The 11,814-nt window shown below is 38.7% G+C and overlaps 1 protein-coding gene across 1 annotated transcript in view; it reads left to right on the top strand.

The window, feature by feature from the left end:
• LOC131250556 (metacaspase-9-like) overlaps nt 1–11,511 on the top strand; it is a 40,651-nt gene extending 29,140 nt beyond the window's left edge. The window contains exons 2-3 of the mRNA XM_058250844.1: nt 7,878–8,258; nt 10,532–11,511. Coding sequence (XP_058106827.1) covers nt 7,878–8,258; nt 10,532–11,133 — 983 coding nt within the window. The 3' untranslated portion in view covers nt 11,134–11,511. The remainder of the gene's footprint in view (nt 1–7,877; nt 8,259–10,531) is intronic.
• The last annotated feature ends 303 nt before the right edge of the window (nt 11,512–11,814 follow it).

The following is an 11,814-nucleotide window of genomic DNA, read 5'->3' on the forward strand; positions in this document are numbered from 1 at the left end:
GACAAGTCTAAGCTCTAAATAGATTAGGGTTAGATTAACTTATCCAAGGATGAACTTAGAATCGCCGGAACAACGATTCAGAATTGATAGTTTAAGGATGCAGGGAAACAAGAAAGAATCTCCAATGATTCACCAACTTCTCTCTTACTTTCTCTCTCTTTTCCTCTCTCTCTCTTAGCTAGGGTTAGGAAATTCGTATGGGAAAGAGAGTGAGGGTTTTAAGGTCTTTATATAGGCCTAAAATAGATGAAAATAGCCCCACGGCCAAGGTATACTTAGGTTATAACCAAATCAGGCCTCTCTCGATCCAACGGAGTGCTTCCGGTGGTCCTTTCTTCACGTGCAGTCGGACTTAAGCTCACTGACCATGGATCTAGGTTAGGCTGAGTTTTCATACCGATCGAATTTACAGATCAGCCGTGGTGGACCACTCTCAATTCAACGGTCACCGAAACTCAATCAGGTCCACAAGCACTATGACATGCCAGGGCCATCTTCCTTGATCTGAGGGTGAAATTGGGTCAGAATCCAACGGTCAGATTGCTTAAAATCGTCGTGCAAGCGACACGACTCAGATTTCATAAAATCATATTTAATTTCTCACCGTTCTCACACTCTTCACTCCGGACTCAATCAAATCGACCCAGGACATCATCTGGACTTGATTTTTGAGGTGATGGTCAAGTCCAACATGGTGACCATAACTGTGTAAGATCATCGCTATCGGACTTTCGACGCGCGGTCCAGGTCCGATCCAAAGCTTCTAAAAATTTTCCAGAGCAACTGGATTTAGCGTTGAATCCCAGATTTCAGAGTAACATAGCGCTAATGATTCTACATGTTTTGAGTCCTGAAGATCAAATTTAAAGTGATTGATGCTAATTTCACAAGCAATTGAGTTTAGCACTAATTAACCCACAAATAACTTCTAAGGAAAATAGGGAAAATACTCGAGTCTTAGCACAAAATTTTCTGGGTCATTACACATGGCATGTGCCTTTGAACTTTTCTTTCTTCTTTTAGGTGTTTTTCTTTAATTTTCCTTTATTGGGTTTCAGGGAATCGTCCTTCTTGGGATTCTTGTTATTAGTATTTTTTACTACACGTACGTTAAACGAGGAATTCCCGTTATCATTCTTTTTATCGCGGTTGCGGGATTCTTCCTCAATTCTGAGATGTTTCTGAATTTGTTCAAGAGTGTAGTCCTCAGTCGTATACAGTAATTTCTTTCTATAGTCTTTCTACATCGGTGACAATGTAGTGATAATAGCCCCGACTTGGAATGATTCTGGAAGATAAATCTTAATGGCTTTGATTTTGTTTACTATTAGCTGCAGTTCTTAGATTTGGGCTAGCAGCAATTTGTTATCTAACATGTTATAGTCAAACCTGACAATCAGAAACTTGTTGGTACCTTCTTCTTCAACCTTGTATTTGAGTTCCAGAGTAGTCCAAATTTCTTTTACTGATGATGTTTGTGTGTATAGATCATACATACGGTCGAAGAGTGCATTTAGAATGTGTCCACAACACAGAAGTTCGTTTTAGCTCGTTTGGTGCGGGCAGCAACTTGTTCAGGTGTGTCATTCATAAATGTTTTAGGCAACGGGTATAAATTTGGATCTAAGACATAGAAGATCTTTAGTGCCATCAAAAGAAATTTGAGTTTGTCTTGCCATCTAGTAAAATTTGTTCCATCGAACCGATGAAGTTGAATCAAGTCCTAATTCATCAACTTGATAGATGAGACACTATGATTACATGATAATATTACAATATAATTACATAAAGGTTATACTTTATTTTAGTTGTCATATGCTAGACTCTTTGTACCACAGATACAATAAGTTTGTTTGACTTTACCACTAGTTGGTTGTGGGCTAATGAAGTTGGTTGAATGAAAAAAGTATATTCAAGGCTAAGAAAGTTGTTTATATTTAGAACTGGTGATACGAAACTATCATAATAAAAGTGATGCTCAATATTTGTTACATGATAGCATCATAGTTGTTGACTCTATGAAATTAGAAAAGAGATTGGTATACGTTGACTTGAGATATGAATAGTCCAAGAGGATGCAACTGACTGCTGAAGACTTGACTAAGGAGAAAAATGAAGAATCTGCCTAACCAAAGGCTCATTTCTGTGTAGCTAGTTGATGAACCAATAGCTTATCAAGGCGATAATCCGTAGTTAGTCCGAAAGAATGATCAGCCGCATTGGGAGTAAGACATGGCCTAACTCCTATGGAAGGTAATAATGGTTAATTTTCCGTAATAGGCAAAAGCCTGATGGATCAATGAAAGGTAGAGGTAAAAGGCCTACGGGTCATAAATTCTCTGACCAAATGACTATATAAAATATTAGTCAATGATACATCAAAGGGAATGAGACTAATCCTAATATATGAGCTACCAGTGTTGGCAACCCAACCTATACAAGTAGAGATCTTATACAATAGGTTTAATGGGTAAACAATAAAACACAGGTAGACGATTGTACTGATATAAATAAGCCCCTTCTATGGTGTAGCAGTGCAAATAGCAATGAAGAATGATGGGTTTTTGAACTCTTAATGAATCCATAGTTATATATTTTGTGGTATATCCAATTGCTGCATATACTTGATGAAATTCATCTATATGGGTGTGGAGGTGAAGGCCGCTTCCTATGAGAATCTAGGCTAATTCTTTAGACCACTCATGAAATCCAGGTAATAATGCATGACCAAAATACACCAAACTACAAAATCACTTGTAGTGAAAAAGTTGTGTGAGTGGCATGTACTTGCGATTTACATCAAAAGGAATCAAGTTTAAGACTATCGTGTTACCTGATTCCTATAGACTTGTCTTTCTTACTCTAATGTCGGTTCAATTCTATGGCGACACCGACACCATTGCACAACTCTTCCATCTTAATCCAAAATGTCAAACATTTTGAAACATGTGAGGGATTATTGTATTTTAAATTATTTTAAAATAATTAGTGTTTCAAAATATCCATTGGGACGGGTTGTGGCCATAGGTGCGCACGTGCCCTACGGATGTGTCTTTTCACATCAGTCTGAAAGGTTACATGCTTTCATATTTTGTTTTGAAAAGTTATGTCTTTTTAATCCTAAGGGTCGCATCAATTGGGTTTAAACCCAATATCACAACCCTTTTTGAAAGGGTGTCTCTATACCCTTAAAGGGCGTCTTCACAAAGTCTATAAATAGACTTTTTCTCATCTATTTTAGTATGTAATAAAATGTTTGTTTTACGTTAAAAATATGGTGTAAGTATTTTCTAGTTCGGGTTAAGACTACAAGTGATTCGAGCTCGCGTACACTGAGTGCACCGCTGGGACTGGGTCATAATCATTGTATCTTGGCAGTCAATTGCTCTGGAAACCTATTCCACTTGGGACGTTGTCCAAGGGGAGCAGATTCGATTTCAAGCCGAGTGACTCAAGTCACGCCTCGACTTTTATAAACTGATAAAGTTTTCTACTTTCGCATTTTAATTTTAATTTTAATTTTAATTTATCTAAATAGTTTTCCAAACTCCATATCCCAACAGATATACAATGCATATATTAAGGTGGGCCTATGGTCAGGGTTTAATCATATCGCTAGTTTAGGTCGCTGCAAGTTTAGGGCATGAGCGCAAAAAATAAGTAGATCCAAAGGCCTAAGTCCTTACTCATGCCTCGATGGTAAACTCAAAGGAGGTTCAACATGAGCTCATGGGTACCCATTGCAGTGAAATCCCATTGTAGTGTAAGTGTGTGGTGTGTAAGAGTGTGCGGTAAAAAGGAAAAGAAAAGAAAATTCGAAAGATTAAATTGATCACACCACAGGAAATAACATGGATAATGACACTCACAGTTGAAACCTTCTTAAGGCTTACCATGATATTTATTTGCCATCAAACTTGTTAATTAAGCCATATAGACTTGGATGAAGGGGAAAGGGTGTGGGAAAGTGAAGCGGAACACTATCTCCTTTACATGATACGAACCTTGAATCTACAAGGTATAACAGCTCTCGAATCTACAAGAAAATAAAAATAAAAAATAAAAAAAAAACTTGAAATATTTTATTGAAAGTTATATCTAAATGAAATTATAATACTTTAAATAGTAAAGCGTAAATCCTGATCAATGGTCTTAATTCGTCTAGATTAAAAATTACTTGAAATTCAACAAAATTAGAATTTACTTAAAATAGTAAAATATACTAAAAATAAAAAAAATTATAATTTAATTACGCAGGATAATTCCTGGCATGATTAGAAACAATTCCTAAGAAGACACCATAGACTAAAACTTTGAAATGAAAGAAATGCGTCTAAGTGAAAACTTATAAAAATATATATATATATAAATATATATATATATATATATATATATATATATATATATATATATATATATTCTAAAATTGCAATTTTAAAGTAGAATGACTTGTTTTTTTGCGAAATGGACTGATGCAATCTTCTATGCTTGTTGGGTTCCGTGTGAATGACATGTTAAAGTAGGAATTCATATGTTGTGCATCCTGTAACGATATATAGATCAAAATTTATGGCCAATATACAATTTACACTTTGAACAGCAATTTCTTCTTGTTTGGAATGAATTTCATTGATCCAAACATGAATGCAACCTAGTTATGTCATGCCTTATGAAAGACTAGGCTCAGATCTGGGTAAATATGTTCGCTTCCATTCGAGCTTCTTCTCATCCAACTATGCCAGGAATTAGATGTCAAAATATAAGCTTGATCCAAAACTTCTCCTGCTCTCAAGAAATTTTAGGGTGCATGCCAAAATTCTATGGAAATAATTAATGTAATGTTCGGATAAAACACATGCATCACAATGGGCCCCACAAGCCGGGTCCCTAGTGACCGGGTCCCAAGCAATCCACTTCCAAATCATGACCACCATGGCCATTTTTTAAAATTGGTGGGAAAAAGTCAGGGATAATCCTGACCGGGCAGCTTGAAATACTCGGAATACTAACTCAGTCAAGATAGTTCAAGTCATAGGCCTTGAATAATATCAACATAACTATTTCAACCATCCATTTAATGGTCATTAATTGAATGATAAGGATCATTCAATAATTTTCGTTTTATACTTGGACGGACGGTAGTTTGGACAGCGTGGATACCATGGGAGGCGTCAATTGACTCAACGTGTGGTAGTTAGTCCAACCATTGATATTATTGTATGCAGACTTTTTATGGTGTCTTTTATTCTTTCATCTTGATGGCCACCAATTGAATGGTCAAGATCATCTATTCAATTTCGTAATATACTTGAGTTGTTACTGCCACCTCATATCTTGTTTGAACGGAACTCTTTCCACCTTGATATTGCGGGATTTGATTGTATCATCAGAGAAGTCCACTATCTTGATAGAGATCTGCCATCCAATCAAATTCTAATATATATATATATATATATATATATATATATATATATATATATATATATATATATATATATATATATATATATATATGTTCACACACAACTAGTTGGACCGTACATTTTGGTTCAACTAGATGCGCATTTAATGAAAAAAGAATTTCTCTAATGCTAATTAATGTTGAGAGAGAGACGGCGGCGTTTGCTTAAGGTTATTCTTTTAAGAGGTCTTTTGGAACCAATATCTGACTTGGGTGGGCCCCACTGTGGTGTTAATGTAAAATTCACCTTGACTATTATGTGTGTCACCCCATGTTAGATCTAAGAACCGAAAATCAACTCCATCCATGGTTCAAGTGGACCGCACTATTGGAAATAATGTTAAAAAAAAGCTCACATTTTAAAATAGTTCCTTTCATGAGGCACACTTAAATCAAGTATGAACCTGATTTTTGAGTTCTATACCTAGATTTTGATGTGGCATCTAATGGTTGGAATGAATTTCACTTACTCATGATCGCGAGTCCTGTAAAAATCAAAGGTAGATGTCTCTCCTTCTACTATTCTATCGGTATGTCCTACATAAAACATTAGCTTGAGTGGGACCATATGTGCTGTTAATGTAAAATCCACTCCAACCATCACGTGTGTCACATCATGTTAGACTTATGAACAGAAAATAAACCTCATTGGTAGTTCAGATGACACACACAATTGGAAACATTATGCTAAAAAAGCTCACCCTCCAAAATGATTGTTTGATGAGGCCCATTTGAATCATGTATGGATATTATTTTTAAGTCCCGCACCTAACCTTTAATTTTGTATCTAATGGTTGGAGTGGATGTCATGTGCTCATGATTGGGGTCATGTAAAAATCAAAGGTCGATGTCTCTCCCTCAAATATTCCATTGGTGTGGCTCACCTTAATTACAAATCTACCTTATATTTTCTCTCTAGACCTACAATAAGATTGCACTTCCAGTGGTCGGATTGGATATTGCGTACAAGATATAGTGGAACATATCAAAAATCGAGGTAAGCTTTCCCTCTTACCGTTAAACTTCTTCGTATTCCCCCGGAGAAACGGTGGCTGTTCCCAAAAAGTGGGAGTACATTGGGTGCAGCCTATCCTCATGTCGTACTGTGCATCCCCGATCAGGGCCTACCTTGATAAACGTACTGTGTATCCATTCTCTACATCTATATTTTTAGCTCCTGATAGGACAGGATTCGAAAAATGAAATAGATACATATTTAAGGTCGACCACACCACAAAAATAGTGGTGATTGGCCATTGAAAATTTTTTGTGACCCAAAAGTTTTGGATTAAGCTGAAATTTATTTTTATTTTCCTTCGTCAAGGTCTTTGTGACATTATCAATAAGTTGGGTGGCAAGCAAATCACGGTGAGCCTTAGGAAATTTTTAATGGTAAAAGTTCAATTTTCACTATTTTCTATTTGGTGTGGACCACTTGAGATTTATAATTACTTCGTTTTTGGATCAATGTTTTAAAATGAGCTGAAAAAATCAATGGACTGCATGGATATACAATACATACATGAAGGTGGGCGGCATGGTCAGGGACAAACTGTGTTGTATAAGCAATGGATTGCACTTAACCCACTCTTTATATTTTTCCTAACATGGCTCTCTTTTTCTTGTAAGAAGCCAGAGGAAGCTAAACAGTGGAAGAGGAATGTCTAACCTTATTTTTATTAGGCCCACCATGATGTCTTGATGTGCATGTGAGATCCACTGCAACCATCGGATGTGTAATTGTATTCTACGTGTAGAGACAAAATATCATGCTGACTTTTAATTTACGTCACCAAAATATCATGCTGACTTTTAATTTACGTCACCAATAGAACAATAGAGGAAGAGACATCTACTTTTGAATTTTATAGGACCCATGATCATGAGTAAGTGAAATCCATTCCAGCCATTAGATGCCACATCAAAAGCTAGTCATAGAACTCAAAAATCAGGTCCATACTTGATTTAAGTGTGCCTCATGAAAGGAATTATTTTAAAAGGTGAGATTTTTTTTTAACACTATTTCCAATTGTGCGGTCCACTTGAACCATGGATGAAGTTGATTTTCAGTTTTTAGATCTAACATGGGGTGACACACGTGATGGTCAAGGTGGATTTTACATTAACACCACAGTGGGGCCCACCCAAGTCAGAGATCATTTTCAGAATACCACTTCAAAGGCTAACGTGTAGCAAACGCCTCACTCTCTCTCAAAATTAATTAGCAATAGCATTAGAGAAATTTTCCAGTCCATATCTGACTTTTCCTTATTTTGTAGCCATCATTTTGAAAAGTCATTTGTGAATTGGTTAAGATGCCTTAACAAATGTCTCTTTGGTGGGTGTTAATAAATTCAAATCTATGAGAGGGTATTTAAGTAATTTACCATATTAGAATTGTCTATATAAGGTGCAGGTGTTAGAGATATAGAGGCAGAGAGAGCAAAAGAAGATCAGTGCAATTTATCAGAAATCATGGTGAAGAGATTGGCCACCTTGGTGGGGTGCAACTACACCAACACCCCAAACCAACTGAATGGGTGCATCAACGACGTGGAAGCCGTGCAGGCTGTGCTCATTGACCGCTTCGGCTTCCAGTCGACGGGCATTAAGCTCTTGACTGATGCACCTAATTCGTCGATCAAGCCGACGGGAGAGAACATAAAGAGAGAGCTTCGCAATATGATCAATGTGGCTAAGCAGGGGGACCTCTTGTTCTTCTACTTCAGTGGGCACGGGACGCTCATTTCATCGACTGATGACGCAATCGTCCCATGTGATTTTAATCTCATTACGGGTAGGATGAATGACAATTTAGAAATGTTCCGAGACTCAGGTGTATAGTCGGCCTTCCACCGTCCATTCCCAATGGATATCAAGATGGTGTTATATTGTCCACGACAGACACTGCATTTCATTGATATCCATTTGGGAATATACGGTTGGCGATCGAGTATACATAGAATGATAGAGTAGAGTTCTAGATCCACCCCATGTTGTATGTTTTCTTATCCATGCCGTACATTTGTTTTTTCAACTCATATAATCCATCCATGCCGTGCATTTGTTTTTTCAGCTCATATTAGGACATTAGATAAAAACCGGGGCAGATATAGATATCAGGTGGACCACATCACATGAAATAATGGTGATTGAAGGCTCACCATTAAAAACCTTTCGGGGGTCATAAAAGTTTGGGATCGAGCTGATATTTGTATTCATCAAGGTCTCTGTTATCTAACAACAGAAAGATGGCATGCAATCCACGTTTTTAATGATGGGCATTTTATCACCACCTTTTCCTTTGGTGTGGTCCAATTGAAATTTGAATCTACCCTATTTTTTATATCATGCCCTGAAATAATGATGCAAAATAGATGAACGGCATATATAAAATAAATACATCATTAACGGGCCCAAAGAGTACCGTCCAATAGCGACGTCACTACTGGCATGCAATCCACGTTACAATATTTTGTGCGGTGCGTTTGAGAACAGATCCCGTACAGCTGGCTGAATGATAACGTAGCATGCAACCCTTTCTTTTTCACACGTGTCACATATCTGGACCGTGAAGAAAGTCAGCCCCACCATGAAGATCATCTTTTGCCGATAACCATGCCAATGTACTCATCAGGTGGGCCAGAGCTGATTTTGAATCAGATCATTGGCTGTCCACTGATATTGACAATTTGACCCGCCTGATCAATGGACCGGATTACTCTTCATGCCATATGATATTCATGGCAGGCCCGGAAATTGCATGGCTCCGACCCAAGTGACACGTTAGTGGGAAAAAACGGGGCTGCATGCTGACCTAAGAAAACCAACGGCTGTAGGTAGTGAGGATAATTCATGTAAGCATCAGATCCTCTGCATCACCTATGGTATGCATATAAGAGTTCTGTGGTATGCATATAAGAGTTCTGTGGTGTCCATCATGTTATGCATGTGACATCTGTTCCGTTCATCATGTTTGCCTTCTTATACTCACAGTAAATGACAAAACGCAGTCCGATCCAAAACTCAAATGGGTCACACCACGGGAAAAAAACGATAAATACGCACAAAACCTCTAAGTCCGCGTGGTGTGCCCCGCCTGAGTTTTAGATCATCATGAATTTTATGGAATGTTTGTCAGTCCTCGTGATGCAGACCTGATGAACGGGTTGGATGGAATATACACACCATGTTGCGCTCCATACAAACCTATAGTTGGCGGCTTCTCCTTATTTTTCCCTGTGGTGTAGCCCACTTTAGTTTTGGATAGGGCGGATTTCTGACCCCAGGGTCTAACATAGATGCGAGAATCTCACTTGATGGACGGATTACATGCCACACGCACAACACACGCCGTTTCCCCACGGAGCTCTGGTGATTCGGTCCGTCCATACGTAACACCACGCGATGTGTTCGACTCACCCTTGTCTGAAGCTCTGTAGGACCGGAATCTAAAAATCAGTAATATCCAAAATTCAAGTAGGCCCACCAAACGAGACATTGGGAACGGAAACGTCCACCGTTGAAACTTTCTTGGAGCTGACCATAATGTTTATATGCCATCCAAACTTCTAACAGGGTTATTACCACTCAGAAACTGATGGATGGATTGGATTTGTTACGTGAATATCTGTGGGGCCACACTACTTCCAAAAACGGGGAGCCGGGGCAATCACTTCCATAAAAATACACGCGCGTATAGTAGGCTCGTGCACGCACAATCATAGACAGGAGATCCAATCCACTCATCAATGGTTAACATTATGTAGATGTTCAATTCCAAGAATCAGATCCTCCCACATTTTCAAATGGGCCACAGTTTATGATGAAATCACCCATTCAACTGTTTCCAACATCGTGGCCCACCTCCTTAATGGATAAATTTATTTTTTGGAATATAAAATACAAAAAGATCCGATGCATATGATGGACAGCCTGGATATTTGATTTATAAATCCCATACGATTGATAATGTGGTAGAATGCAGAAGGTATTCCATGTACACGTGTGTGAGCTCCGCAAATCTCCCACTAACTTAAATATGTAACGTGATCTGAAATTTCCTTCCAGACGTTGACTTTCGTGTGCTAGTCAACCGCTTGCCGGAGGGAGCAATCTTCACTATCTTTTCCGACTCGTGCCACAGCGGCGGCCTCATTGACAAGGAGAAAGAGCAGATCGGACCCCATAGCTCTGATCGCGAGCTACGTCCTGAGAACGTGCCCAACGCCCGCCAGAAACTCATCCCCATTAGTTCTATCATCAATAGCCTGCGCTCCATCTCCGGCCGTTCGTCCGACGAACCTGTCAGCGCGCACTTAACAGCGGCCTTCGGGAACGAGGCGAGTGCCAAATACCTGCCACAGAGCTTCCAATCCCACGAATTGAAGCCGTTGGGGCCCGACAATGGGATCCTGTTAAGCGGCTGCCAGAAGGACGAGGTGTCGTTGGACATTCCGAGGTGCGATGGGTCGAAAGCGTACGGCGCGTTCACCTACGATGTTCTGCAGGTTTTGAAAGTGCATCGAGGGCCGATCAGCAATAGGGATTTGGTCATACGTGTGAGGGAAAAGTTACGTGAGAAAAGGCACAAGCAGCATCCCTGCCTCTACTGCAGTGACAAAAATGCAAAATTGCCTTTACTGTTAGAAACCGCACGCTCGAGCGAATAGCAGATGGTCTGCATGTAAGTTTATCTACATTCTCCGAGCGTGCAGCGACTGGTCTGCACTTACGTACGTATGTAACTGTTGTGTGGAATAAGGAGAATCGTATTTGAAGGTTTGCATATTAGTCGTCTACTAATTTCTCCCAGCTGCAACGGATGCTCTGCATGTGTGTAGCTATTGTGTGGAATAAGGAGAAAAAGTATTTGAAGGTTTGCTTATTAGTCTTCTACTTAGTTTCTTTAACCCTGCAGCGGGATGTCTGCACTTGTGTACCTGTTGTATGGAATAAGGAGAATAATATCTGAAGGTTTGCATACTAGTCGTCTACCTAGCTTTTATGAGCATGCAACTGGTGTTCTGCATGTGCTTAGCTGGTGTATATGCTGCTTATTAACACTAAAAACCCATAAAAGTAAAGATCCAAAGGGTTTTATTTATTTATTTATTTTTTTTTTAATTTTTTTATTTAAAGAGGCCAAATTAACTAAACCAAACGCCAGAGACAAAGGACAGAAATTTATGCGGCTTGAGAATATGCATATCATATGAGTAGCATATGAAGGTTTATTCTTCACTAAAAACAAAAGAAACCAAATTTATAATACTTACCTTTCATTCCTGCTATATAAGAAATCTCTCATCAACAAAATTAGATACATCAACAAGAAGATTCACTCTCTCTAC

The sequence above is a fragment of the Magnolia sinica genome, chromosome 7 (genome assembly GCF_029962835.1).
Source record: "Magnolia sinica isolate HGM2019 chromosome 7, MsV1, whole genome shotgun sequence".
In the NCBI taxonomy this organism is placed as follows: domain Eukaryota; kingdom Viridiplantae; phylum Streptophyta; class Magnoliopsida; order Magnoliales; family Magnoliaceae; genus Magnolia; species Magnolia sinica.